The sequence below is a fragment of the Halichoeres trimaculatus genome, unplaced genomic scaffold (genome assembly GCF_033239565.1).
Source record: "Halichoeres trimaculatus isolate MK-OKI-2021-1 unplaced genomic scaffold, fHalTri1.1 fHalTri1_scaffold_17, whole genome shotgun sequence".
In the NCBI taxonomy this organism is placed as follows: domain Eukaryota; kingdom Metazoa; phylum Chordata; class Actinopteri; order Labriformes; family Labridae; genus Halichoeres; species Halichoeres trimaculatus.
The window spans coordinates 26,588,662-26,616,128 of NW_027437195.1; the positions used below are offsets into that span (position 1 = coordinate 26,588,662).

Consider the following 27,467-nt stretch of genomic DNA (forward strand, 5'->3'; position numbering starts at 1 on the left):
ATTTGCTCAGTTTGTGGCGTCAACATTTGGGAAAACATGGTGGAGTGGTGAAGTCTGGTTCCCAGAATAAGCTGGGGCCCGTTCAAAGGTAATCCGATCAGATTTTAGTTTTTGGATTGGATCAAATGTTGAAAATGGATTGTTCAAAATGAAAGGATATAGAAACAGATTAAATCACGTAATCCAATCCTAGTTTTAGTTTCAGTTTGGATTTCAAGGTGGATTTCAGGAAGAAAATGTAGTAAAACTTTAAAATTAATCAAATGAGACAACATTTATATAATTTAATATTTATGCTTTTGTTTATATTTTGCACTTGACCTGTTAAACTGTTTCAGTGATAAAGTTGATAAAGCAGACACATGCTACTAATGAAGCCTTCTAGTAAAGTAAGAATAATATCAAAATTATCCTGCCCTCATTAAATAATCCCTCAAACATATTTCAATAGCAACAGATAATATATTAAGTTTTCTGTCAGTAAGTGTAAGTGTATGTTAATGCTAGATCTGTGTTTTGTGACCCCATATTGGCTTTTCTACCTGTTGGTAGCCCACATTGTGATACGTTGTCCCATTTAGAGACCTGGTAATCTGGATTTGTTGCTTGCTTGCATTGAATAACCGGCAAATGACCTCATTACCTGATCCCAGGTGGCAGAATCTCGTTTTAGAAGCGCTCTCAAAATTACCGTAACTCCTCGACCACTTGGGCCAGCGAAAAATTCGAATGGCTTCTCAAAGTAGAAAAGACAAGCTTTGCGGTGATATCCAAGCTATTATGGTACTGCCTTTAAAGTCAAACGCATCGACGTCACAATAACAGGCAATAATTGATGAATCGAAAAAAATTCTAACGGTTGAGATGCGCTTTACAGTCAAATCCGGAGTATTACGGTAATGTATAGAACTCCACTTGCGGCGACGTCCTAATCACAAGCCATAACGGCTACATGCAGCTCTCATACCGTAACTCTTCAACCGTTTGAGTTAGTGAGAAAATTCAAACGGCTCCTTTTAAAATAGACAAGCTGTGCGGCGGTGACCAAGGTATTACGGTATTGTGCACCAGTTTCCACTGAAAATGACAAGTCCCTGGAAAGAAATGTGCCGCTCAGGTCAAAGGTATCATAATTCTTCTTTAAGGCAACAACAGAAATCATATTAAATCTAGTGTTAACACAGTCACACCAACAGCTACACATGTTTTTATTTGGTTAAAATATTAAAAATGCAGTACACTCATTTGACCAAAGCCTTACTAGGAAATAAAAATCACAAAAAGCTGCAGTCCAACCTGTAAGCCATATTCTTTAAAATCCACATTTGAATCACGAATGTGTGTTCAGTAAAAACTCCTCAGCTCCGCAGTCTTCCATCTCTCCCATCAAAGAGTTGAACGGCTGGTCGACTGGACCGGAGGAGGAGGAGAAGGAGGAAGGTTGAACCTCAGGGGTTTCTGTAGCTGAGATGCACAAAAGAAGCCTGAGTTTGTCCCAGAGACTGGAGCACAGACGCCAAATGTGACTGCTGAGGTTGAGGAAAACAAAAAGTCCTGCAGGATTGTTCAGTTCACAGAAACAGGTCATTAAAAACATCTGCTGATGGAGTGATTCTAACCCAGGAGGCGTAAGATGTGTTTTCAGAATCAAAACAGGTCTGAAAGGTGGTTAACGAGTTTATTCACTGTCCACCAGAGAGCCCAGAAAACAGGAAGAGCAGCCTTACTGCCCAGGTTTGATTACAGGAGGAGAGACATGAGGAGGTGGTAGAAGGAGCTCCATGAGGTATCATGACAAAAAAAAGAGGTTCTGTGTGTTTGTTGCCTGAGAAAAGTACCGTACAACTGTGTGTCCAATAAAAAAGGCTGCTGACGGAAAATAAAGACTGATGAGAGGAAGAACAAGTGAAGAGAGAAATGTGGGAACTCTGGAGAAAAAGATAAAAATGGAAGGAGCTTGTTGAACAGGGGGAGAGAAAGAGAGCAGAGGATTTGGGGAAGTCTGGAGGTGAGGCGGATGAGAGCGAACGACGATTGGGCACACTGAATGTTTGAGGTAACGGCTGGCAGGTCTGGTCCTCGTGTGGAGAGGAGCTCACCTGGGAGAGAAGTGGTTTTTAGGCGTACATGGTCAACTGGAGCCACTGCAGAGAGAGGAAAACGAGAAATGAAAAGAGATCGACGCCTTGACACCAGTCCGGTTTGAACACATGAAACTTGCATGTTGTAGATTCTTACCTCCAGTACACTGAGTCTGATGGAACCGTCTCCATCCTGATCGAAGGCCTGGAACGCCCCTGCAGAGAAAAAACATCACATTGCATCCAGAACTGACCATGAAGAGGAATCAGAAAGATTTAAAGACCACTTTAACAGACTGAAACAACCTCATGAAGACCAGCGCAGGAAACCAAAAGTCAAACACTGCAGAAAGAGGAGAGGGTGGTTCTGGTTGAAGCACTGACTTACTGAACATGGCTTCGAGTCGGACCAGACAGCTGATGAAGCTGTCGAAGTCGATGTTCATGCTCTCGTTAGCGTAGCGCATGGTGATGATGTCGTACAGCTGGTTGTTGAGACGGAAGCCTGAACGGGACACAAGACACATGACTGTACAGTGACAAGAACATTTAGAGGATGAGTTCAAGCCGTCAGTTCATCAGCAGCACACACTGAAACAGTCCTACTGAGCTACACACACAGTATGCAGACATCAAATCATCAGAAACCTCAGTTTATGGCAGAAAAACATCCGCCTATTCAGCTTAAGTGTACACTCTATCAATATAGCACTTTTTAAACTCTTTACCAGCACAAGAAAACTTTTTTTTAGCATCCTAAACTGAATATTTCTACCTTCAAAAGCTTTTAAAAACATTTACAAGAGCTAGCAATAACAACAGCTTTTCAAAATTAGTTCACCAAATTTACAAACACGTGATCAGGTCAGCTTTATTCCTGAAGCTCAAGAAAACAAACCGCTTAGCTGTTTTGAATAATTTTGTCAGTTTCAGTCTTTAATTTATTGAAATTATTTGCAGTAACAAACTAACTGTAAACAAGCATGGACATTTCTACTTCTGCCTCCTTCAAATTCTTGATTGTTTTTTTTGTAAATTGGGTGAACTATTGAATTTTTCAGATCTCTAATATTTGATGTTAGAACTATCACCTGCATCGTTGACGGCGTTCCTCATCTCGTAGCTGTTGATGGTTCCGGATTGGTCGGCGTTATAGTGCATAAAGATTCCCTGAAGAGAGAAAATATGAGTTTGATGCTGACGGGACACTAAGATTTACAGCAGCAGAGATCTACACTTCAATCCTCTTCAAACATTCAGCATTCTCAGAAGACATCTTTTTCCTTTTTTTTATCTACATCTTAAAGAAAAGCAAATGTTAAATCAACCAAACAAAGGAATAAATTTGAAGTTGTGATGGAAAGCGTAAATCTACACTGGTAGAAAACAAAACCTACTTTCATAAAACAAACTTATTTATTTGGCTGCTAACAAAACAGCTCATTTTAAATTTTTACGTCTGCTGCTGAATCTTTTGATTTGTGTAACTTAAGCTATTTTCTGGTTTTGTGTTAGAAAAGCCTGAAGTTCTTTATTTTCAGTTTAACAACTTGTACATTTTTTTAAGTGTTTTCAGATTAAACAAAGGGTTTACATGATCTACAAACCATGAAATTCAGTTCGTTTAAACATTAAACACAGTTCCCAAACTCTTTTGGAACCAGGATTGTAGAATAAGAGAGGAAATCCGACCTGCCACTGTTTGATTTTATTCCAGAGATGTCTGAACTCCTGAAGATTGAGTCTACCTGTCCCATCCATCTGAACACAAGCAGTTAAGAACAAACCTTTGGATAAAAAAAACCCTTCAGAACAACAGGCCTCAAATTTAGTCCAAAGTGAGAGTTCAGTAAGAGAGAAAACACATTTCTATCATGTTTATGAAACAGTTATCATGGCCACCCGTTAAGTGATTAAGGAGGTGGACCATGTTAAAATCTTCTGAATCTCTTCTTTGCCCGTTTCTTGTAATTTTTTCATCTCTTTTTTGTAATCTTTGTATTTGGAGTGGATCATTTCTCTGTATGGCTTATTTGTTGGTCATGGACACCACACTGGTTTTGTCTTCAGTGCATTTTTTACTTTATTTCATCCCATGCTTGTCTGGAGATCCTACATGTAACCATGGCTGCATTGTTTACATGTGAAATCAGCTGTTAGCAGCCTGTAGCATGTCAATGCTAACTGGTGCAAGGCCTGATGTTTCTCCACAAGGTGAGGAGAAGGAGGTGAGGATGACATGCTGGTACTGAGGAGTGAGCTAAGAAGTGACGACATGGACCTGTCCCTCAATCCATCATTACTGGGAGCGTAAGATCTATCTCCAACAAGATGGACGAGCTAGCCATGCTAACCCAGCAACAGAGGGAATACCAGAGAGCAGAGTAGCATCATACTATTCACAGGCATGGCTAACAGAGCTAACACCAGACACCAACGCCACATTGGAGGAACTTCACCTGCTGTGAGCAGACAGGATCCAGGAGACAGAGACTGAACAGACTGCTGAAGAAGCTCAGTCCTGGACCCTGTGGAGGTGGAGGCTGGCTGACTGGACAATGATGGACAAGCTGTCATCATCTATTTTCTTATGGACCCATATGCACTTTCTATACACTTTCTTGCTTTTGTTTTCTTGATTGCTGCTGTGAGTCCTGAATTTCCCCACAGGGATAAATAAAGTATTTTCTATTCTTTTCTTTTCTATATAAAGAAAAAAAACAGTCTGTGGTGTGTTTGTGTGGTGAAATGAGGCCTAGGCCCTGTGAGCTTCCATCACAGACCCCGCCAAGGGTCTCGGCAGGTTGTGCCTCCATCAGACAACACAGCCAGCCCGATGCACTCGATACAAAGGATACGTCCATCAGAGCAATCATGCTCCTGCAGCTCTCCAAGCTGAAGCCCTCTGTGTTCAGGTCCTTATCTGCAGGGGCACATGGGAAAAAGTCATTTATGAGACAGAAAGCTCCAGAAAGAGCAGTGTAAAAGAAGAAAGACGTCCCTTTTGTTCTTTTGTTGGTGCTAAGGTGATTTAAAAATAAAAACTAGCAGAAAACAGCCTCAGTCGATCCAGGCAGACACAAAGCTAAAAACATTAAGTTCAGTGGAACTTACGTTTGCTGATCACTCTGTTGAGAACATTTTTCAGTTCATTGGCTGTGATTTCCATTTCCTGTAAGAGTGTTAGAGAGGAAAAGGAAACAGCTGTAAATAAAACTTTAAAGGCTCTTTAAGGAGTTTCTGTTTAGCATTGGTTGCAGTGAAACCTGTGGCCAGAGTCGGTAGTGTTTTTCCAGATTAAAGACTGTTTCCTATGAGCACCATCACCCACTGTCGTTAGGAAGCGAGTCCTGACAAGGTGTGCATTTGTTTTGGAGCAGATGTTCTTTATAACTCTACATTTCTTTGTTCAAGACAAATTTTCCCATGATGCAAAGCAAAGAGGTGATGTATTTATTTGTAGTTATGTAGCGCTATTGTTCGAAACTTGACAATCAAACTTTATAGGCTCAGTTTGTAGTGTCCAGAGCAGGAGCAAACTGTCTGAGGTCACTCACAGCCTGGTGCTCTGAGACGTGTCTGGCTAATATTTGTAAGTGCAAAAAATCTTAAAAGAAAGATACTTAATGGTTAATTGGGAATAAACCCCTTCCACATATTGTCTCATCTTTATCTCTTCCTCCTTGTACTCACTTCACCAGCTATCTCCTGAAAAATCGTCCTGAACTGCTGGTCGTCCTCACTCTCTTCCCCCGCTGATGCCGGTGCTGGCTGTGATATCAATGAGCCACAAAGAAGAAAGGAAAGAAGAGACAAGAAGGAACTCAATGAATAAGATGTGACTCAACTTAATATTATTGACATTTTGGGATGTACCTAGATACATGATAAGCAGCAACTGTGGATTTGTTTTATGGTAACATTCATGTGAAAGAGTCAGAGAGAGACAGGCCTTAGCTTCTTCATGAAAAGAGAAAGAGTGTCACTTACCACTGGATGATCGGCCTCGATCCTGTTCTCTATCTCCCTGAGTGAAGACGAACAAACAGCAGTCACCATGGTGACAACAACATCTCACCTGGACCACACCTGTTTACTCCACTTATCACTTATCAAAACAAACTCTCTACGAAGAATAAAATCTTTAACTCTGTAAAGACCCCCAAAGTTATCTCAAAACACCTCCCAAAGCATAGACTGTATGAAAAGATGGATGACGTGATGGCTTCCCAAAATTAAAGCCAAAACATTAAAGCTCAGGGCAAAGCACGAGCATGGATTGAATGATGAAAATGAAAAAAAAAAAACGTTGAATGAAAGTTTCTGTCATTGGAATCGGTTCTTATTACGCTCATTGGCGTCAAAGCGTTTGCTGTATGGAATAGATTTGTTGTTATTAGCGTAAGATCTAGATTAAGGTCACACAAACTCCATATCTTAAAAACGAACCCATGGATTTGGCAGCACCAAAAGGAAATTTAAAGAAAAAGCAGGTGAGAAAAGATTTGAAGAAGTAAGACGCTCCTACAAATCATCACCGATCAAAACTTAACTAAGTATTGCAGCATTCCTCATGGGGAGTACTTTTATGTTGCACCATGGGAAAAGGTCAAGATTTGTCATCCATCTTTAAATGCAGTGGATGTCTCATACTCACGTCGGACTCAAAGATTTAATGATTCCTGATGAAGCTGTGAAGAAAATGTGTCAGTTTAGTACCACCTGTTGTTTCCTCCACTCGAGAGCTTTGTCTCATTTGATCTTGATCGTTGGAGGTATCTTCCTCTTCATTTGACATTTTGTACTAGCTGTTTTGAGTGATGTTACTTTATGAAACAACATCCTTTGGGCATGCTAAAGCTATTTTTGGTCATTGAGAGCTTCACTCAGAGAGCTGTTTGTGGTCACATCCATCCCACAGCCAGGTCCTGGTCCATCAGGTGGCTCTGCGTGCTGTCTGGTCCAGGGCAGCAGGTAGTGGGTGTTGTATGAGGAGTATGCAGTATTGAATATTTTGAAAGTTTACCGGTGTTTGCCGGAATCTGACGTCGCTTGTCCTAAAAAAGATTCCATAACAGCTTCGAACTGGGGCCGATTTCTTCCAGTTCTACAAATCAAATCGCCGTTAAAATTGTTTGTTCTTGTTGGTTTGTGTCCCACTCACTAACCCCCCACCCCCAAGACACAACAAACCCACCCTCAACAACAAACACACACAAAGTCACACAGTAAAAATTCACGAGGAGGGTGGATACAGCACACAGCTCTGACTGAAGTTATCCTGCTGCTTTCACTCTGAATAATGAAAAGTAGGGCTGGGTATTATAGAGATTTATCTTCAGTAAAGAACTTATCATAAAGTATAATGTCGCCTTTTCAGCACTAATACTTTATACCTTACTTCTGTGCAAATACAACACTTTAAGTTGGTATCTTCTGTATTTCAGATACTCACTTCTTGCACATTTGGTCTCTTAAAAACGTATAGACAGTTGTTATTTTCAGCTTAAAATACTCCACTCTTTGACTTCTGTTTTTTTCTCAGGTTGTTTGGGGGAAGGGGTGTCTGTAAGGAGGGTTATTCAAAAGCTAGCATTCTCTTGAGAAAGCATGTGATACCTATGCTGGATATTTACCTCTGCCAAGGAGGTTATGTTTTTGGGTGAGTTTGTTTGTTTGTGAACGACATCACTCAGAAAGTAAACAATGGATCTTGGTGAAATTTTGAGAAAATCTTCGAAATGTGATAAGGAAGAAGTAATCAAATTTTGGAAGTGATCTGGATCACCGTCTGGATCCAGGATTTTTTTTAAGGATTCTTTATCATTATGAGATAGGGCTGTTTTCACCAAATGTGTATATAACTCCACCATAAGTGGTTGGATTTCTTTGTAAAACAATACAAGACAAGGTCACCATAATTTCTGACGGAGGTAAAAGTACGATCCAGATCCTGGAAATATTCTGGATACTAAGATCCAGAATATTAAATATGTACCGGCAACTAACACCAAATTGTAGCAGACAGTCTGCTGAAAGAGAGTATATCATTAAAGTAGGACTAAAGTGATGGCGGCAGTCACAATATGCTTGGTGGAGGTCCGCGCTCTCTGAGTGCTTTTCTAGTTTTGTTATTGTCAACCAGCTTTCAGGAGGCATTAGTCAATTATTTCATACACTGCCACCTTTTGGCCAAATGGTGTAATTGTAGCAGAAATCTCTTAAAAAACTAGGAATAATAACAAACATTAAACTCTAAAAAGACGTTAAAGGTGATGTTTTTTATATAATGCTAAGTTACGACTACAGATAGATCAACACTGAGATTTGAAATCACATAATGTTTTGTTTTTCAGTAAATTAACTAATTCATGTTACATACTGGGAAAAATATGGATAGATAACGTCTTTCTTTAATTTTTCATAATTGATGCTGTTTGGTCCCTTTTGGCCCACCATAGTCGAGCTACTTCAGCTTTTTCTGCTTCCAACATTGTTTGTTTTTGTCATTCCTCTCATATATCTTCTTATTTCAAAAAGTTATGAAAAGTATCAACCTCTGACCTGACTGTTATATACTCTGTGTTTAATACCCAGCCCTACTAACAAACACAGAATCAGCATCACTGAAAGAAACTACCGTCCCCCAATACACATCTACCTCATTCTTGCCCTCTGCAGGCCCCCGACCACCCTCACCCACTCACTCTGAGGTGTTCTTCTTTTCAGAGAAGACTCGCAGGATGAACTCGCCTTCCTGGTGCGGCTCGTATGTGGAGGGGATGATGACGTACTCTCCGGGCGTCAGGCGGAAGCGCTGGGTCACCTCACGCAGGTTGATGTAGGACTTACAGCGAGCTTTAGAGGAGTTAACGAGGAAGAAGTCCTTCTGCATGTGCTGCTTGTTTCCGTGCATCTGGAGGGGAAATGTAGGAAAATATACACCCAGATCGGAAAGGTGATGATGGTATAAACAGAAAGAATGACATAAATGTGAACAGTAAGGGGGAATATGAAATGAGTCCTTTTTCCTTACCTCCCTTGGCACCTGCAGAAAAACAGAAGGAGGGAATATTAGTGTCTAAGGTTAGTGTAAAAATATCAAAAATGTGTTTTAAGATGCTTAAATTTAAAGCTTTCCTGGTTTTAAGTGTTATGTCATACTAAATGGATCAATATGGATGTAATCTCAGGCTTTAATTTAAAATAATGCACTGATGATAAACGGATCATAATATTTCATCACTAGACCTAAGGGATAAAAAAACTGTGGATTCAAAGCAAGCTCTTCGTCGTCTGTCACACTCTTTACCGACCTCATAGATGGCGAATCCGATGGTGAAGAGGTTGGCTCCCATCTTGCGCTCTTTCCTCCTGTTCTTCTGCATCAGAGCCACCACGAAGGTGCAGCCCACCTCGTTGTCCTCGGGATCATCGTCCTCCTCCAGGAGACGGAGGCGGTACTGAGGGTTGGTCCAGAAAGTGTCTGCATGAAGGGAAGAAAGATCTTCATGATGAGATTTTTCATAATGAGATCTTTGAGAGGAAGCTTTCCTTCAGACAGTATTTGACTTTCTAGTTGGTGATTCTTGCTTTGTCCCTATGATCCCTGAATTCATCTGGAAAGTGAAAATCTGGGAGCTTTGATAGTGATCATACTTTTCTTAAGGTTAAGATTATTCATTATACTATCGTTCTGGCGTACCTGGGTAGTTCCTGCAGCCGCCGGCGGAGCAGCCTCTCACCCAGCGACCCTCATTCACAGAAACTGTCCACTTATGAATCTTATCGTCCTCCAAGGCGTCAGGGGTGAGGTTACAGATCTCGATCTTTGTGTAGTTCTTCTTGAAATCTTCAAATGACATCCTGCGTGCACACGGAAATAAGATGACAGGTACTCGTTCAACATCAGGCATCCCACGAAAATAATAGAATGGTTAATGTGAGAGTATTCTAATCTTCAAAATCTCTCTTTTATTTAGTTATTTTTAGCAGCACGTGGTTGAAATGCAGTAAAGCAGAGTTTTTGCCCTTGAACTGAATATTGAATTGTATTGTCTTGACTTCATTTAACAGGTTAAAGTCAAACTTTTCAGCATGGGATCAGTAATTTAAAAAATGTATTACTTACCAGAACTCTCCGTCCTCAGCACTCTGGTGCTGCAGCTTCTCTTTCTCAGTTTTAGAGAGTGAGCCCCACTCCTTAGAACTGTCAGAGAGATGTGTTACAGTGAATGAACACAAGAGTTGGGCTGTAACTAATGAAAGTCACAGTAGTGAAACAGGGAAGATTTAAATTTGGGCAAAGACAATTTAAAGCTCCTCACTTGTCACTCCAGGGGCCATTCCACTCGACTTGACCCCATGGATTCCTGAGACGCACCAGACGGACTTTGGATTCCTTGTGCTGAGACGCTTTACACTGGAGAAACACACAAAGTAAAAAAATGACACAAGACATTTCTCCTGGATGCATCCATCACCCTCATTTTACCAGCAGTCTTTAAATGATGCTTGGTTCAGGTTATTTCTTGAAATTAATTCTTTTAATTAGATTTTTTTTAGCTGTAATCAAGTATATACACAGACACTAGTCCAGTTACCTCCTCCACTGCTGTCACAGAGTATGCATGACCCTTCACGAGCCCCGTCACGGTACGAGTCTCAAAGCGAGCAGGAACCAGAGACTGCAAACACAGAGAAAACAAGTTTTGCATATTCAAAGGAAGAGGTAGGAAAAACTGTAACGGAGAGCACAGCATTTAAAAGTAAAAAACGTCATGAGGATGGTTTAAAATCGTCACACTCACATCGATGGAGCAGCCCATGAGGGAGCCCCTCTCCAGAGCTTTCTTCATGATCTTGTAGAGCTCTTTGGGAGCTTCCTTCATCTCATAGAACTCAGTGACTCCACCGGTGAAATCCTCCATGGCCTCGGTGGTGTTTCCCCCCTTCAGGGCCTCGTAGGAGCCGTGCAGCCTGGAAGAGAGCGCACAGAACTTTACGAGTTAAATAGATATGTTAATGTAGCAATTGATTCTTCTATTATTATGCGTTTTGAAATACACACAGACACATCCAACTGTTACATATTTACATGTCACAGTTGGACTGTAAACTTGGACAGGCGTCTAAACTCTGAGAGTGCACTTTGTCTTAAGTTTGAATTTTTAGCCCAATGGATGCCATCATTGTTCAATGAAACCGATGTCTTTTTCTTAATCTCACTTTGTTTTGATTTATGATGTTTGTGAGCCGGAAAAGCCCACATTACATTAGACAAGGCTTTCCGACAGCAGGTTAAGGGCTGAAAACTTACACAACATAGCAAAACACTTACATCTTTATTTATGTTTGTGTCAGACTTCAAGATAATCAGCTAAATTAAAAAGTAAAAGTATCCAGCAGTTGATAGCCTAGCTTCTGTAGCTGTTCTTTGGCAAGTTTCTGAACTCAAGGTGACGAAGAAGAATTTTCATACACATTGACCCACTCTTTCCACAATCAAAACCCCAAACCACAGCCAATCCATCCTCCCCTGCAGACTGAAACCGTTAGTTTCTCACTTGGCGTAGGCTTTCTCCAGCAGGGCGCTCCAGAACTCGTTCCTCTCAGCAGACTTGGTGAACACCAGCTGGTTGTTGAAGGTTGGGATGCGGTCATCAATGACCACATCGACCCAGTCGCCATATCTCCAAAACTGACGGACAAAAGGAGTATATACAAGACTGATGAGTTAACAAACAAAACAAAATAACACTGAACTATTTTCATTGAGGTAAAAGAAAAATGTGTTCATATTATTCTTCAAACCTGTGTTTTCTATAAGTGACTTTTAAGGGATAATGTGTAGTAAGCTGGTGGTCATACGCCCGGGAGTCCTGTTGGACCTGAAAGGATTCTTTTTTCATATTTAAGCTTATAACGCAGCTAGCAACAAAGATACAAACAAATTAACACTACCTATTGATTTAAAGCTGTTTTAACTCTTTAAATACAGATGTATTCAGTGAGAAAATAGTCCTTTGGCTATAACGGTCAGGAGCACTTCCGGCCACGTTCCTCATTATCCTGGATGAAATTAGCCGTTAGCCGTTATCCGTACGAGGAAGCAACATAAAGCTTGCTCATTTCATTTTGACCTTAACATAAATGTTCTGCTGTTAGCCTTCTCAAAAGATGTAGAAACTCACAAGTTAAAGGGAACTACCAGTTTAGCCTGTAGTCAATCGTGATGGGAGTAAATCATTAACGGCTCACTAGTCTACCAGTGCCTTGACTTCTTTCCGCGGATTGATTTGACATATTTAATCTGCGTGATCAGGCCACTCCCTCCCGCCTCACTCTCAGGGGTCTTCTGACCAATCAGAATCGAGTATTTAACAAAGGCGGGAAAAAATATTTCAGGAGACGTCATTCATTAATCACGATGTAAACCTATTGTTAAAAGGAAAATGAACTGTCTTTACTCGCGTATATTCATTACAGAAAAGTTACATTTGTAGACTGTAATTGTCCAACCATGTAGTATTCAGAGCAGATGTTTCCCTACCTGCCTCAACTTAAATTTTGAAATGTTAAAGGGGCTGTGAGGAGTTTCTCAGTGATCTTAAAAATGTCTCCCATCTTAATCTATGCCTGATCATAATCCACACTTTAAAAAGAGATTATCAGCAACGATATACTTTAGGTTATTTTGAAATGCTACTTCTAAACTTCCAAACAAAGCAGGACCAGACGGATTTACATCAAGTCCAAATCTCTGAAAAAGTTCAGTCGTGAGAAGAGAGATCTGTGTTTTTCTCTGCTGAAAACAATTTCCGTGATTAATTTTGTAGTGATGGTAGACACTGGAGCCTAACTGTCGGACAGAAAAAGTACAGAAGAGCAGAAGAAAGATAAACTAGAGAGTGATAGAGCTTAAGCTAAAGGCTAAAGCAGGAGCTAAAGGCTAAAACATGAGCTAAAGGCTAAAACACAGGTCAATCTGTTAGGGATAATGTTTTTTACTACCCACATACAGCAGTTATTCTGCAGTGATGTGCTGTTCAAACTTGGGAGTCTATCTATAAAATGAAGAGCCAGGTTATGCTAGCTCTGCTTGGGGAGGTTGGAGTTGGTAGATGAGCACTAGTTGGTTAAAACCAAGATTCACTAATATAACACATTACAGACATGTCTTAGGCACTGGGCTGTGCGTAGAGCTAAATATAGATGGCTACTTTACTACGGTACAAGTTAACAGAGTTTGCTTGTTGTCACGTTAGCCACCAGGCTGCTAGTAGTGCTACTTGTTTCTCACCTGGAAGTGGAAGATACCTGCATAGCCCTCTGAGAAGCTTTGCTCCTGAGGAACGACACGATACAGCAGCTTCTCATTCAAGGTGAGGCAGGCGATGGCTGCAAGCAACCAGCAGTCACCTGCAGGAGAAGTGACATTTCATTGTCTTTGATTAAAGAAAGTTTGAAGTTTTATCTTGAAGCTCAAAGTGCATGGAGATGATGATTTCTACTGCTTTGCATAGAAATGTGCGGTGTCCTGTCCCTCCAGAGGTGTTTTGCCTTCTTTTATGCAAATAAAGAAAAACAGCAGCTAAAGTGAATATGTACTGAAATATTTTTATTTCCATCCACGACAAGGACACACTAACAAGGACTTCTTTGCATGACACTTTTTGGTATCACATGTGAAGACGGCTGGGAGAGCGGTGCTGACATTGGTGTTTTTAGATTGTCCAGGTGTGTGTGTGTTACAGTTTGTGTGTGCTGAAAACAATGTTAGGTTTTTCAACAGGGCACATTTAACACTGTCTGCCAGGACCTTTGTCCCCTTTGCTCCCTTTCATTTTCAAACTGGACAGAACAATGAGAAGTGCTGCTGGCTGGATTCCCTTCCAAAAGAGTAAGCACAATATGGAGAGGCCGCTGCAGGCAGAGAGGCCATGTGTGGGGGATCGATAGGGTGTTAGGTCCCGTGTTGACTCCCATAAGGCATGTCTACACACCTCACAGACTTCTTAAAATGTGTGTGAGGATGTCACAGGTATGCTGTGTTGTCACTTCACCTGCTGTTTGTCTTTCTGCGACAGTGAGTTTCACACTGCTGCATGTAAACACCTCACTCAAACTTACGAGCTAACGTATTTACTTAAAAGGAACACAGTGCTAAGTTTGTCATATTTTCTTAAATGGGTAAATGTGTTGACATCAGTTTACAATTAAAACCTCAGGTTCAAAGTTGGAGTCCAATGACTCTAAACACTCTCCATGATACCGAGTTGTTATTACTGAGCACAAAGTGTTAAAAGAAGCAGAATTTACCCAGATCTCCCTGGCAGATGTCTGTCCTACTTGCTCCTCCAACAATGAACTGAGGGTTCTCACAGATTTCCTGCAGACAGTGGTAGACAAAATGTTAACTTCAGGACGAAAAGGACCAACAGTTGCTCTTTAGTCATCTAAATGTCTTCTGACTTTTCTAGTTGAAGCCATGTGGCTTTAGGAAAAGGGATAAATACAGACGTCCCTTTGTGGTTAAATAACAGAATATCCATCACACCAGCATTCAGTAACTCCGATCCATCTGTAGGAATGTAAATCCATCTGCATCCTCAGGTTAAATCCCACAGCAGAAGTTAGATTTCCATGCAGGTTTGTGGTTCATGAAACATCCAACCTCCCACATGTGTGCTCCATCCCCTCTTTATCAAACTGTGACCAGCGTTCCCCCTCCTACCTTGGGCCTCTTCCAGACGATGTTCTTGACCTTGTTGGACTTGTGTCCGAGCTCCTTGAAGCCCAAAGACTCCACGCTGGCAGGAAAAGACTCATCCTCAAACAGGCTCTTCCTCTCCAGGCACTCCTGCCGCAGGCTGCTGAAGTCCTGGCTGTTGAAGCGGACCGGCTTGTTCAGAGACCCTTCCCCATCTCTCCTCTCTCGCTCCCGGATCAGCCGGTCACAGAAAAAGCCAGACGGTGTGTACGGCATCTCGTCTCAGCTGGCTTTTTATTTTTTTAAACTGAGTTTTTCCACTTGTACTAAAGTCTTACAACCCTAAAATCCCTGGCATAAATCCAAACAGCTAATGTCTGATTGGCTCCTTCTTGGTGTGACGTCCCCCTCCCCTTCGTCACAGAGTCGATGCAAAAGCTCGGTGTGAAAGATGCATTCTGTTCACATGCATTCACCTTTGCATTACCGTACACACACATATGCACAGGAACTCACACATTACATACACATCTATTTGTTGCGTTCTCATTGGCTGGAGGGGACAATGATTGCTCCCTGGCCGTGGTGCTCCGGTGCCATCATTGTTGGGTGACACAAAGGCCAGCGGGCCGCGGCAGAGGGCATGTAAAGAGTGGTCGGTAGATGCCCTGCCTCAGCAGAAGGCATTCAAGCCCTTTAAACCTGTTCTCAATGGAGCTCAGCATTGAGCAGTCTCAGCATAAAGAGAGCCGGCTCATGCTACAGACAGGAGCATCGTCTGTTTGTAACACCTGACGGGAAAGTCATCATTACAACTCAGAGGTGGAAGGAGAGGTCCGGCCTTCTCAGGTTCTGTTTGAGAGGGGACAGGCGCTCAGGAAATGAGATAGTTATACTTCCTGTCTGACATGTAAAGCTTGAAGCCTCTGTGTGTGTTAACAACACATCTTTTTTTTTTTTTTTTTTAACTCAGAGTGGTTCATTTCTCTCTTTTAGCTTGCCTCTCATAAGTTTCCATTTACACAGCGAGGTGAAAAAAAAAAACACTTAATTTTGTCTTTGTTTTAGGAATTCTATCAATGAATCAAGTTACTGTTAAAAACTTCAACACAATTTTTTTATGTTTCATATTATAGCTTCCACACAATTTATTTATTTTCTTTTTTATCGGTAATCAATTTATAAATCCTGTTTTGAAAACTGCTACAGACACAAAATTTATCATATTCCCTTAAGTTTCATTTTCTTTCAATTTCTACATTAGTGTGAAACGTCTTTTTTTCTGCTGCTAATTTTTTTTTTGTTTTCATCTGTCCTAAAGATTTTATATTTGTGTTTTTTCTGGTAACATCTCTGTATTTTATTCTACTGAAGCTATCCAAGGAGATGTAATGCTACATTATTATTATTGTTTTTTTATTATTATTTTTATTTATTATTATTTTATTTTATCTTGATAGATTCTTCTGCGATTTTTATTCATTTTAGTTTGTTTTATGTCTTTTAAACTGTTCCTTGTCTTTGAAAATTCATTTTATGTCTATTCTTTTATCTCGTATTTTATTTATTCTCCTGCACAGCACTTTGTTTCCACTATGGTAGTTTTTTAAAGTGCTTAACAAATAAAGTTGGAGTTGGAACATTATGTAATAACGCCACATTTCGTAATACTCTGACATATTTTGTAGTACAATTCTTGAACGCAATACGTAATAAACTTTGCTGCATTATGTAATTGTAATTACTTATTACAAGCGGGAACCCACATTTTGTAATAAGCGATGCAATATGTAAGAACTTATTACATAATGTGGCAAAGTTTATTACGTATCGCATTCAAGCAAATTATTACGAAATGTGTTGATATAACATAATGAATTGAAAATGTATTACATTTTTACATATTGGGCCGTTATTACATAATGTGGCATTACAAGCTTGCAACACTGAGAAGAAAAGTTGGAATTAAACGTAGAAGCTGTTACACCATTTCATCAGTCTCTACTGTAAATAAATTGCGAGCCTTGTTCCCATTAAACTAAATATCTAAAGAATTACTTTTAGACAGACAATATGTTGTCGATGATTTACGGTAAATACTCAAACTTCTTCCTCTCTAACTCCTTCACTTCTTCTTTCTCTGTCCTCATTTCTCTCTGCGTTAACAGCTCAACTCTTCAACCGTCAGGCATTTGTTCCAGGGAAAGGTCAAAGGTCGCACAAACCAACACAATCACAGTGTTGTACAACAAAATAAATGCTGTGTCACCAAGGGAGGGTTAGCTTGACAGCAGGTTAAGAATGAAAGAAAGGTTCTTATGACAAATGTCATTGACAGCTGCACATCAGACTGGATTTATTCACTGTTCGCTCCACAAATTCAAAACCACATGTCACATCTCAGTGTTACAGATAAAATCTCCCCGTTAACAGATTTCAGTCTTTGTTTTGTTCCTAAATACAACTACAAGTTTTAGTTCAGTTAGAAAAAATTAAATTATGAAACTCTGATCAATCAGAAGTCAGTGTTGTGACAATCTGTTCTTTAAATGGCTAAAAGTTCAACATAAAATTTTGGTTTAAAAAACACACAAGCATGCTTTGGTGTCAACAACCTAAAAATGTCTCTATTTATCCTCAAATATCTTAAATTATTGACTTTTCTCATTAAAATGATCCTGATGAGGTTTTACCGGACATCCTCCTCCGATAAAGGAAGTCAGAGGAGAGACGCTCTCACAGTCAATCGATCTGAATCTCCCAGTCCGCCGTCACTTTGAGGCTCAGCGTGTTCACCGTCAGTGAGCAGCAGCTCTCTGAGAACTTGAACGCAGCGGACGAGTCTCCAGCCCCTGGGGATGGAAAGAAAAGTTTACTGGCCTCTTTTCCATGCACTCTTTCCTATTTACTTCAGCACAAAACAGTTTGAAAGACTAAGTTCCTCACCTGAGACATGTACGACCACTGTGGACGGTTTCTTCTTCAGGCCCAGGATAGTGACAGACTGTACGGTGGTTTCACAGTCAAATCTTCCCTCCTCACTGGCTGAACTACAGGACACAAACACAGACGTCAGATCCTGTAGTTTATCTGTAGTTTGTTATTCATTAAGTGTATAAAGGCTGTTTAAAACTCCTTGAATAAACCTGTATCTGTCTCAGGAGTGTGAGTGACGACTCACCGGCAGAGCAGACAGCCTGACAGCATGCTGAACCTGCGCAGACAAAAAGCTTTTTTGTCTCTATAGCTGAACGAGTGGCCGTCGTCCAGGTACAGCTCACCATCAGCTTCTCCCTGCAGAGACAGGATCATTAATGAGACTAAAGTTAGCAGATCTACCAGTGTTTCATGTCTCGTTTACATCCTGCCTGTGAGAAGTTGGTGTTTTATTTGAAGACCATCCTGTGGATCACTTTTCCTCAGTTATCTCACACTTGGTGCTTCACATTTTACTTTCTAAATGCTCTCTCCTGATGTATCCTCATCTTTTACGCCCAGAAAATCCTTTCACATTTATTAGACAATGCTCTCATTAACTGGACTATTATCTGGAATATTACTCTTTCAAACTCCTTCCCAGTCAGTGTTTGGACTCCACCAGGGCTGCCCATTGTCGCTGCTTTTTTCTTTCTAGGCGCAGTCAAGTGGCGGAGGGAGTCAGGTTTGGGGGTCTCAGGACCCCATCTCTGCTTTTTGCAGACGATGTGGTCCTGTTGGCTTCATTGAACACTGACCTCCAGCTCACACTGCAGCCGAGTGTGAAGCAGCCAGGATGAAGATCAGCACCTCTAAGTCTGAGGTCATGGTTCTCAGTAGGAAAAGGGGTTGACTGCCCACTCCAGGTCAGGAGAGAGTCTTTGCCCCAAGTGGAGGAGTTCAAGTATCTCAGGGTCTTGTTCACGAGTGAGGGGAAAATGGAGCGAGAGACTGACAGATCGGGGCGGCGTCGGCAGTGATGTGGATGCTATACCAGTCTGTTGTGGTGAAGAGAGCTGAGCCAGAAGGCAAGGCTCTCAATTTACCAATCACTCTACGTTCCGACCCTCACCTATGGCCACGAGCTGTGGGTCGTGACCAAAAGAACAAGATCACGGATACAAGCAGCTGAAATGAGCTTTCTCATGCAATAAAGTTCGTAGCTCGGGCATCCAGGAAAGCTTGGAGTAGAGCCACTGCTCCTCCGCATTGAGAGGAGCCAGGTGAGGTGGTTCGGGCATCTAGTGAGGGTGCCTCCTGGATGCCTGAAGGGAACTTCCTCTCTTTTTTAAACCAGCTTCACAAGCGACCAGATTTGCACATTATCAAACACTTACCTGAGAGTTTAGGGCCACAGTGATAGAAAGGGGCAGCCTCTGAAAATCAGCCGAGCAGGATCCACTTCCTGCAGACCTGCAGACCACCGAACCGCCACGCTGGAACACGGGGACCTGTACGGAGAAAACACCAACAAAACCAGGATTTTAAATTGAATAATTCAACATAGATACTGCAGATCATCCTCTGAATTCTGATCTGATTTGAAGCATAAATGAAGAGTTCAGGCTGTTTTTGAAAGGTAGTTCTGACAGTGGAGAAGATACTAATCAACACTAACTGTGTCTAAGGTGACGGGAAGGTTCAGTGTCGTGCCTCCTTTAAACATCTCTGCGGAGTGGACGTCGTACCAAACCTAAAGCAGGAACACACCTTGTTATGTCATCCAACCAAAGGTTGTTCTGAGCTTCAAATTCATAAAATAATGATTTGATTCACCTCACTAGACTCAGGAAGGAGTACTTTGACTTCTTTAACACCAGGTTCAGTAACGGGACAGGCTAGCAGAGCTCCTCCTACATCAGATCACAAACAGTTTAACAACAAACAGCAACAACAAATCAGGGTCCATAAGTTCATAACCACAGGTACATTAAAAAGCAAAAAGCATTCATCACCAATCATGTACTGGTTGTCAACAGCGAAGGTGCTCTGTTCACTCGGGAACTCCACCCACAGAGGTCTGGAGAGGTTTACATGAAATAAAATCAACAAAATGGCTCAAAGTGCTTTAAATCTTATTCTAAGTCCATCAATCCATGTCGTGTTTGAACAATGAAGCATCAAAACATCACAGGAATTGACCCACAGTGTCTGAAAGTTACTGAGTTCAGTGAGAGGGCTTGTAGTGTTTCTAGTGACCAGCAGGGGGCAGCACACTCACCTGAGTGGAGGCAGACCAGAGGTGTGAGCTTGGTGGAACAGGGAGTACCAGTACGGCAGCAGACAGTACCTGAGACACAGAGATAGGATCATGAGAAACAAAGAGTTTGGTTTTTTTCATCTCTTTTTCATCATCTTTGTATTTGGAGTGGGTCATTACTTTGTTTGGCTCATTTGTTGGTCATGGACACCAAACTTTTTGTGTCTTCAGTGATATTTTTACTATTTTTTCTCCTGTGTTTGTCTGGAGATCCTACATGTAACCATGGCCGCATTGTTCACATGTGAAATCAGCTGTTAGCAGCCTGTAGCATGTCGATGCTAACTGCAAGGCCTGATGTTTCCCACAAGGTGAGGAGAAGGAGGTGAGGACGACATGCTGGTTCTCAGGTGTGAGCTAAGAAGTGACGACATGGACCTGTCCGTCCATCCATCGTTATTGGGAACGTAAGATCTATCTCCAATAAGATGGATGACTGTTTCCATGTGGATGATATCCTTGAACTACCTCTGCTTGATAACGGTGCGGATTGCATCAGTGACTTCCTCCCCGAACAGCCAGGGCTCTCGACGCTTCGTCACCTTGGCGGAGTGACCTCTGAAGAACGGCTGCAGGGCGGCTGCTTGGTACCAGCGCACCAGCAGCTCCGGCTCAGGATCCTGAACGAACCCGCCAACATCAGCTGACGAACACAGGAAGGAAATAAGATATACAAGACGATGTACTCTGATACCGTAAGATATGATCATGAAACACACCCACCCTGCATACATTACATCACTCACCTCCACAGAACGCGATACCTGCCACGCTCAGAGACAAAAGCATCGGGATCGAGATCTTCAGGTGTTCCCAAGAAGCAACATTATCACCAGTCCAAACTGCTCCTGCATCCACAAACATGCAAAACAGAGCAGTTCAGGAAACATCTGTAAACAACTTAGAGTATTTTGTTTGATTCAAACAACGAACCAAATCTCTGTGATCCAGCGAAAAAGGAGCGGGAGAGCACAAAAGGTCTCTCAGAGCCTCCTGAGCGAGTGATGAGACCCTCAAATGTGGACATGTGCTACAAATCAACATGAAAACAGAGGAGGGTCATTTTATAGGTTATTGGAACGATAATCTATCACAGGTAGATGAACCAGCTCACCTGGTAGAAGCCGTACAGGTTGTGTAGTTCCCGGTGTTCCACGCCCCCATGATGCAACGCGTCTTTTTGCATCGTCTGCTCCGGCCCGTTGAACACTGATGGTTCGTTCATATCATTCCAGACAAATAAAGAAGGTGTTGATCCCTGCAACGGACAGTTTTACTAATATTAATTTCTAGCAATGACCAATTTTACAGTGGATCATTTGGCTGATATTTCACTTCTATTTAATACAGAAAGTTACAGGTTTCATCATTTATTTAGCAAAAAGTGCAAATCGTGTTGGAATTTGCAGTTTTTGTGCTGTTTGATTTCTCAAACCTCAAGTTTGCTCTTCAAAATTAACACTTGAATACATGTTTGTGAATATTATTTTCAGCATTATTTCATCAAAATAACCATGGTCAGTAACTATAACAGGACTATAAGTCCAGAAGTTAGACTGACAGATAGAGAGGGAAACAGGAGCCCTGTGTGTCTGTTCCCCCTATAGCAGCATGACTAAGAGCTGGTTCAGGCCTGATCCAGCCCTAACTTTAAGCTTTATCAAAAAGGAAAGTCTACTCTTAAAGGTTGAGACCGTGTCTGCTCCCTGAAACTCAAGCAGTAAGTTTTTCCAAAGAAGAGGAGCTTGATAACTAAAGGCTCGACCTCCCATACTGTTTTTAGAGACCCTAGGTACAACGAGCAGACCTCCATGTTGAGAACGCAAAGACCTAGACGGATAATATGGAACGATTAACTCTTTAAGATAGGATGGCCTGATGCCATTAAGCAAATAACACTAAATTCAGTATAATATGGATTTATGTTGCGAAACAGTCAAAACTTTTGTCCATACCTCAGTTAAAAAAAAAAGACACCAATTTTTATATAACTTAAATATTGAAGAATAATTTAGTGCTTAAGCTTACAAATGACAAATTTAGTGCATTCCAGGCATAGAATTTGTAAACATAGTGTTTTAATTATAAAGTTTTGTCTTTTTTTTTTTTTGTTTTTGTTGCTGATTGTTTTTTGGTGTTTTACACAGTTGTTTCTGAATGATTCAAGACAATGATTAATATAATGTAAACAGATTTCTATTAATTATATTATGATATTAAAAAAATCTCTCTCATTCTCTCTCTCTTTATATATTTATATATATATATATATAATTTATTATTATATTATAATATTAAATATTATTATATATTACATTATATTAAATGTATTATAATATAAAAATATGATATATTATTTGTTTATTATTTTATTATGTATGTGTATATATATATATATATATATATATATATATATATATATATATATATATATATATATATATATATATATATATATATATATATATATATATATATATATATATATATATAAATTGATAAATTAATTGCCAATTATTAAGTAGAGGGGGTGGGTCTAACTTTCACTCACTCCCTTTCAGATATATGATTTATTTAATCACTTGATATATTTTGCTGCTTTATTTTTCATGCATTTGGCTTCCGTAGAGTATTTTCGGTTTGTCTGTTTTTTAATTATTATCTCCATTATTATTATTATCCTTGTCATTATTTTTATTACTATTATTCTTCTGTTATTACTTTGTCCGAAATAAACGTTACTAGTACTATGACTAAAACAAAAAGAATATGAAGGAAAAAAAGCACTTTTTTCACTTTGTTGTGTACCTGAAATGTTCCCCTTATTGCAGAATCACTCTTATACTCACAGTCACTTACCTTGTACTTCTCTAAGCTGAAACACCTGGAGTACCACGCTCGAGTGTCTGGATTACTGAAGTCCAGGTAGCAGGACTCCCCTGTGAGACGGTTTGGTAAAGGTTTCATTTAGAAAGAATAAAACCTGGCGTCATTTGTCTCATTCTCTGGTTGAAGGAAAGAGAAATGTGCTACCAGGCCAGCATGAGCCCCGGTAGATCTGCCCGTCTCTGCTCCTGACGAAATGCCCTCCATCTCTGGCTTCACAGTACAGCGACCAATCAGGATCCACTTTGATGTGGGGGTCATTTATAACAACCAGCTGAAAGATCAGAGATATCCACCATAAGAAATTAGCAAATTTGTGATCTGAGAGGCCAGAAAGATTAAAAATGTACCATATTTGAACACACCTTTCTCTTCTTCTTCTCCAGGTGGCGCTGCAGACCGGCTGGGTCAGGGAAAAGAGCTGAGTCCCAGGTGAAGTACCGCTTCCCGTCCGTGTGCTCGATGTCCAGCCAGATAACGTCATACGGGATGTTGTGGTGGTCGAAACCGGCGTCTACGGCCTTCACATCTGCTTCATCGTTGTAGTTCCAGCGGCACTGGTGGTAGCCGAGGGAGAAGAGCGGAGGAAGGGTTTGATATCCTGTCAGAAGAGGAGAGGAGAGTGTGTTTTTTTACCCCTAAAAAGATCTTAGAAAATGTTTCTATGTATTTTTGCTTTAAGAAAAAATAATCATTGTTCATATCTTTAGCGCACACACACCTGTCAGCTGAGCATACTGGGAGAAGAGCTGCTGTGGACCGGGCCCGAGCAGAACAGTGCAGTCTATCAACCCGCTCTCTGACAGCCAGCGCACGTTGGTCTGAGGCTGCGTCCGCCTCCTCTTCACGAGGGGCGGCTGGTCGTCCTGTGAGAGGAGCAGAGAGTTTCACCCTAGAAACCGTTAACGTTCGATACATGTAGCGTGAAATGAGCAGAGGAAGATCCAGTTACCTGTTGGTCAGACGGGCTGTAATCAACATTCACAAACGTTTCAGACGCATTCAGCCAGAAAACACCCAGAGTCCTGTCAGGTTTGTGGGCCACCAGCAGCGGCACCGACCCGTACAAGCCCAGGCGGCTTTGCAGTTCATACGCAAACACGTCCAGGTTGTACAGCCGGTACGGTTCACCAGCTCTGTGAAAGGAACTCAAGCTGAGTCCAGACCACTCTGGTCAAAATAGTGATTTACAGGCAACAGATGCAATTCTGAGCAGGGATGGGGTACTTTTCACAGTTAAAATGATACTAAACGCTACCAATTTTTGGTACTTTTGTGTGTGTTTGTATGGTAATAAATATGAATTTGTTTAATAATAAAATCTCAAAGTTTTTCAACTTAACATATTTAGTTCTCATTTTATATACTTGTAATGCTGTGTTCATGTCCAGCATGGAAAATCGCCTACTCTTCCACTCCCTCACAGTCACAAGGATGCGTTTAGGTACGTAAACATGATAAAGTCTGATTTTACATGAATTGGTACTCGATACTATAGACAGAATTCAGTCAGTACCATAAACTGCGTTTCCACCAAGCAGACCGGTTCAGTTCGTCTCAGTACGGCGCGTATTTTGTGGCGTTTCCACTGACTTATCCTGGGACAGATCCCCAAATAACCGAGACGAGCCGTCCCACTTTTTGGTACCCTTTAGTATGGGTGCCAGACTGAACTGATCCGCTCTCGGGAGGTGGAGCTACAACACTGCAGACTGTTGATTGGTTGAAAGAATCGTCACTTACCATGCAACAGCAGCTGCACTTCTCCTGGTGGCACACAGACTTCTCTGAAACAAAGCTTGATTTCACTTTGTATCAAAGAGCTACATGAAAATCACAGGGAGGACGAAATGCTGCATGTCTTCCATTGTTGCTCTTTGTTTACTGTGTCGCGTTTCTCTTCTTCGTTGGATTTATTAACAGGATAAACTGTGTCGCACTGCCACAGCGTCACACTATTGTTTAACAGCTGCGGCTTGTGGCATCCAGCTTATACGCTGCCCACCACAAGAGGGCACAGTTTTGCTGTGGAAACGCAAAACCGAGCTGGACTGCTTAGTGGAAACGCGGCTATTGACTGTAAAAAAAATGGACGTCATCTTGCTTGGCTTGAAGCGAGGTCTCCACAAAAACTGCTCCCCCTGGTGGCTGGCTGCAGCATGGGTAAAAAAAATCCAGCTCTCCACAGTCATTCCAGATGGGCTGTGGTCAAACTTTAAAAAATGAATACACCTCGTAGAAATGTTTCTCATGTCTGATTGTTGTGGTGATTTGAAGATATCATTTGGCTGCCTTGTATTCAAGTCCTCTTTTTTTCTGAAAAGTTTCATTTACATTAGTTATACAAGGTTAAAAATGAGGTTTTACGGTCCGTTTAACGATGATTGACAGCTGCTGTTCTCGTGTATTTTTTTCAGGGACTGTGAAATATGTCGGAGGTAGAGTCAAGAAGTGATTAGACTCTCAAAATACACATTGTGTAGATACACATCCAGGTACCTGGTGTCTTTGAGCTGGAGTCCGTCAGCGTGCTCTGGCAGACCGTACACGTGACTGAACCCATGGAGGCAGAGGTCAGACCCAACGCTAGTGGGACCTAAAGATGAAGAAGAAGCAAAGTTGTCATTCAGCACTTTTTTTGGATTATTACCTCAGTACAGCATCAACTTTTCAAGTCTTCTTATTGGCGGTTACACAAATATTTCTCCAACAAGTTAAAGGAATAATAAGGATTAAAAAGTCATTCTTCAGTCTTTAAGTTATTATCTAAAAGCTGAAACAAACCGTTAGCTTTGATGTCCTCAAACTGCCTGAAAGTCTCCTTCCACAGAAAACTTGTGCGGCTGTCTTCAAGCTGTCGAGGTGCGAAGCAAAAACAGAACCATCACGTTCATAAAAAGGATTAGATGACAGCTGGAGGGGGTAGTGTTGGTGTCCTCTTACCGTACTTCCTTGAGATGTGACCCTGAGAAAAAAAAATCCATAAAGATTTTTAAATTTTGTTCACTCCTTCATGTTGTGTCTGTTTCAGTCCCTGAGATCCTCACCTGGATGGATCCTGCTGCATGTCGAACCACAGTTTTCCTCCAGAGTTGAAGGTCACCATCACTTCATCCTCACACAGGATCTCCACACGGAAAGGGTCGTGCCACACGCAAACCGTATGGCGTCCTGAAAACCAGGACAGAGTGACAGAGTCCTGAGACTGTCGTACCACCCTCAGCCTGCAGGGGGAGACAGAAACAAGGTCAACGGGGTTCAACATGAATCCTGAAATAACTCAAAGAGAAGAAGAAGCAGATTTTATGATCTTACTGTTCACACTGTGGCTCCCCCACCATCACATCTGGGACTCTGTATCGTGACTTTAAGGGCTGGAGTTCATCTATTACGATCCTCACAGTGTCGTTTCTGCACGCCGTCACAGAGAGCAGCAGTTTGGTCTGTAAGAAGATAATATTTTGATTTGCTGATTAAGAGTTTTGATGGTTTAATTTACTAAATGTAACAGACATTTTTCTGTTTTCAGGCTTATTTCATGTAAAGAAATATTTTCCTCTAGAAATAAGACCTGAACACTGATGAATAATATTCTGACCTGTGTGTAAGACTCCATCAGATTAAAGCGTGCCCCCTTTCCTGTGAGCACCATGGTGTCCAAAAGGGCTCTATACTTCAGGGTTTGGGCCCTGCATCTGTATCCTCACAGGTGATAGAAATATAAGAGTCACATGATCTCTTCTGTTCAGGCACTGATGAGATCTGCACCTGAAGAACACCTGAGAACACACTGGGAATCATGGTTGGTATTTCTGTGTCTTTATTGAGTTTAATGCTGAACTTACTTATAAAAAGCAACATCTTCACTCTTCTTAAACTTTTCTTTGCCTTCGTCCTCAGGAACAACACTGAGTGGGGAAACAGAGAAAATGAAAGTGAATGTGAGACTCAGGCTGGAAAAACAGAAACTAACGGACTGTCCTGAAACACTATGCACGAACAGTGTTAAATGCATCTATGTGTTTTTTTTTCACATGCAAAATGAAGCAGCTTTCCCTGCACACTCTCTCAGTGATCAGTATAAGGTCAGTATTCAAAGTTTCACAGCTGTGAAAAGCGTGTTGTTTGTACCTGGTTACGGCGGGTTGGCTCACTTCCGCCATCTCAAGCCGAGAAAGACGTTACCGTCCGTGTCTGTCAATAAACACGGTTTAAACACAGTGGTTATAGGTTAAGGTCCGGGCACGCTCACGGGTCGAGAAACTGTCACAGCGCTGAATCTGACACAGAAAAAACACCCACGTCTACGTACGACGAATGCACTTCCGGTTTATATTTTCAAAATATTTTTAAATCATTTTTAATTTTTCTAACATGCAAAAGAAAAGAAGGAGTGAAACAACCATCAGAGTGGAGGATAAAAAAAGAAAAAAGAAAAACAAACAAACAGAAATAAACAAATAATAAAAAAAAATCTCTCCAGCTTCTAACTTAAAAAAATGGCAAAAAAAAAAAAAAACAATTAAAAAAAGCTAAACAAAAAAAAACAATA

At 41.1% G+C, this 27,467-nt stretch overlaps 2 protein-coding genes across 2 annotated transcripts; both read right to left on the reverse strand.

Annotated features, from left to right (window-relative positions):
• Nucleotides 1–1,246: 1,246 nt before the first annotated feature.
• On the reverse strand, nt 1,247–15,069 carry capn3a (calpain 3a, (p94)). Its single transcript, XM_074692079.1, is given in 20 exon segments — nt 1,247–2,144; nt 2,239–2,297; nt 2,470–2,586; nt 3,173–3,251; nt 3,774–3,842; nt 4,940–5,004; nt 5,196–5,253; nt 5,775–5,852; nt 6,072–6,108; nt 8,789–8,997; nt 9,118–9,129; nt 9,398–9,567; nt 9,787–9,947; nt 10,213–10,290; nt 10,409–10,488; nt 10,673–11,060; nt 11,648–11,781; nt 13,384–13,502; nt 14,403–14,472; nt 14,818–15,069. Coding segments are annotated over 20 exon segments (2,262 nt in total). The 3' UTR covers nt 1,247–2,117.
• A 2,363-nt stretch (nt 15,070–17,432) lies between these two features.
• Nucleotides 17,433–27,203, reverse strand: ganc (glucosidase, alpha; neutral C). The gene is given in 26 exon segments (XM_074692810.1): nt 17,433–17,645; nt 17,740–17,843; nt 17,975–18,087; nt 19,107–19,220; nt 19,388–19,462; nt 19,546–19,622; nt 19,725–19,789; nt 19,991–20,059; nt 20,498–20,672; nt 20,776–20,877; nt 20,963–21,059; nt 21,144–21,287; nt 22,889–22,968; nt 23,063–23,189; nt 23,281–23,516; nt 23,637–23,781; nt 23,868–24,051; nt 25,415–25,511; nt 25,700–25,769; nt 25,859–25,880; nt 25,963–26,139; nt 26,231–26,358; nt 26,514–26,594; nt 26,596–26,617; nt 26,761–26,823; nt 27,047–27,203. Coding segments are annotated over 26 exon segments (2,709 nt in total). The 5' UTR covers nt 27,079–27,203; the 3' UTR covers nt 17,433–17,535.
• Nucleotides 27,204–27,467: the final 264 nt, after the last annotated feature.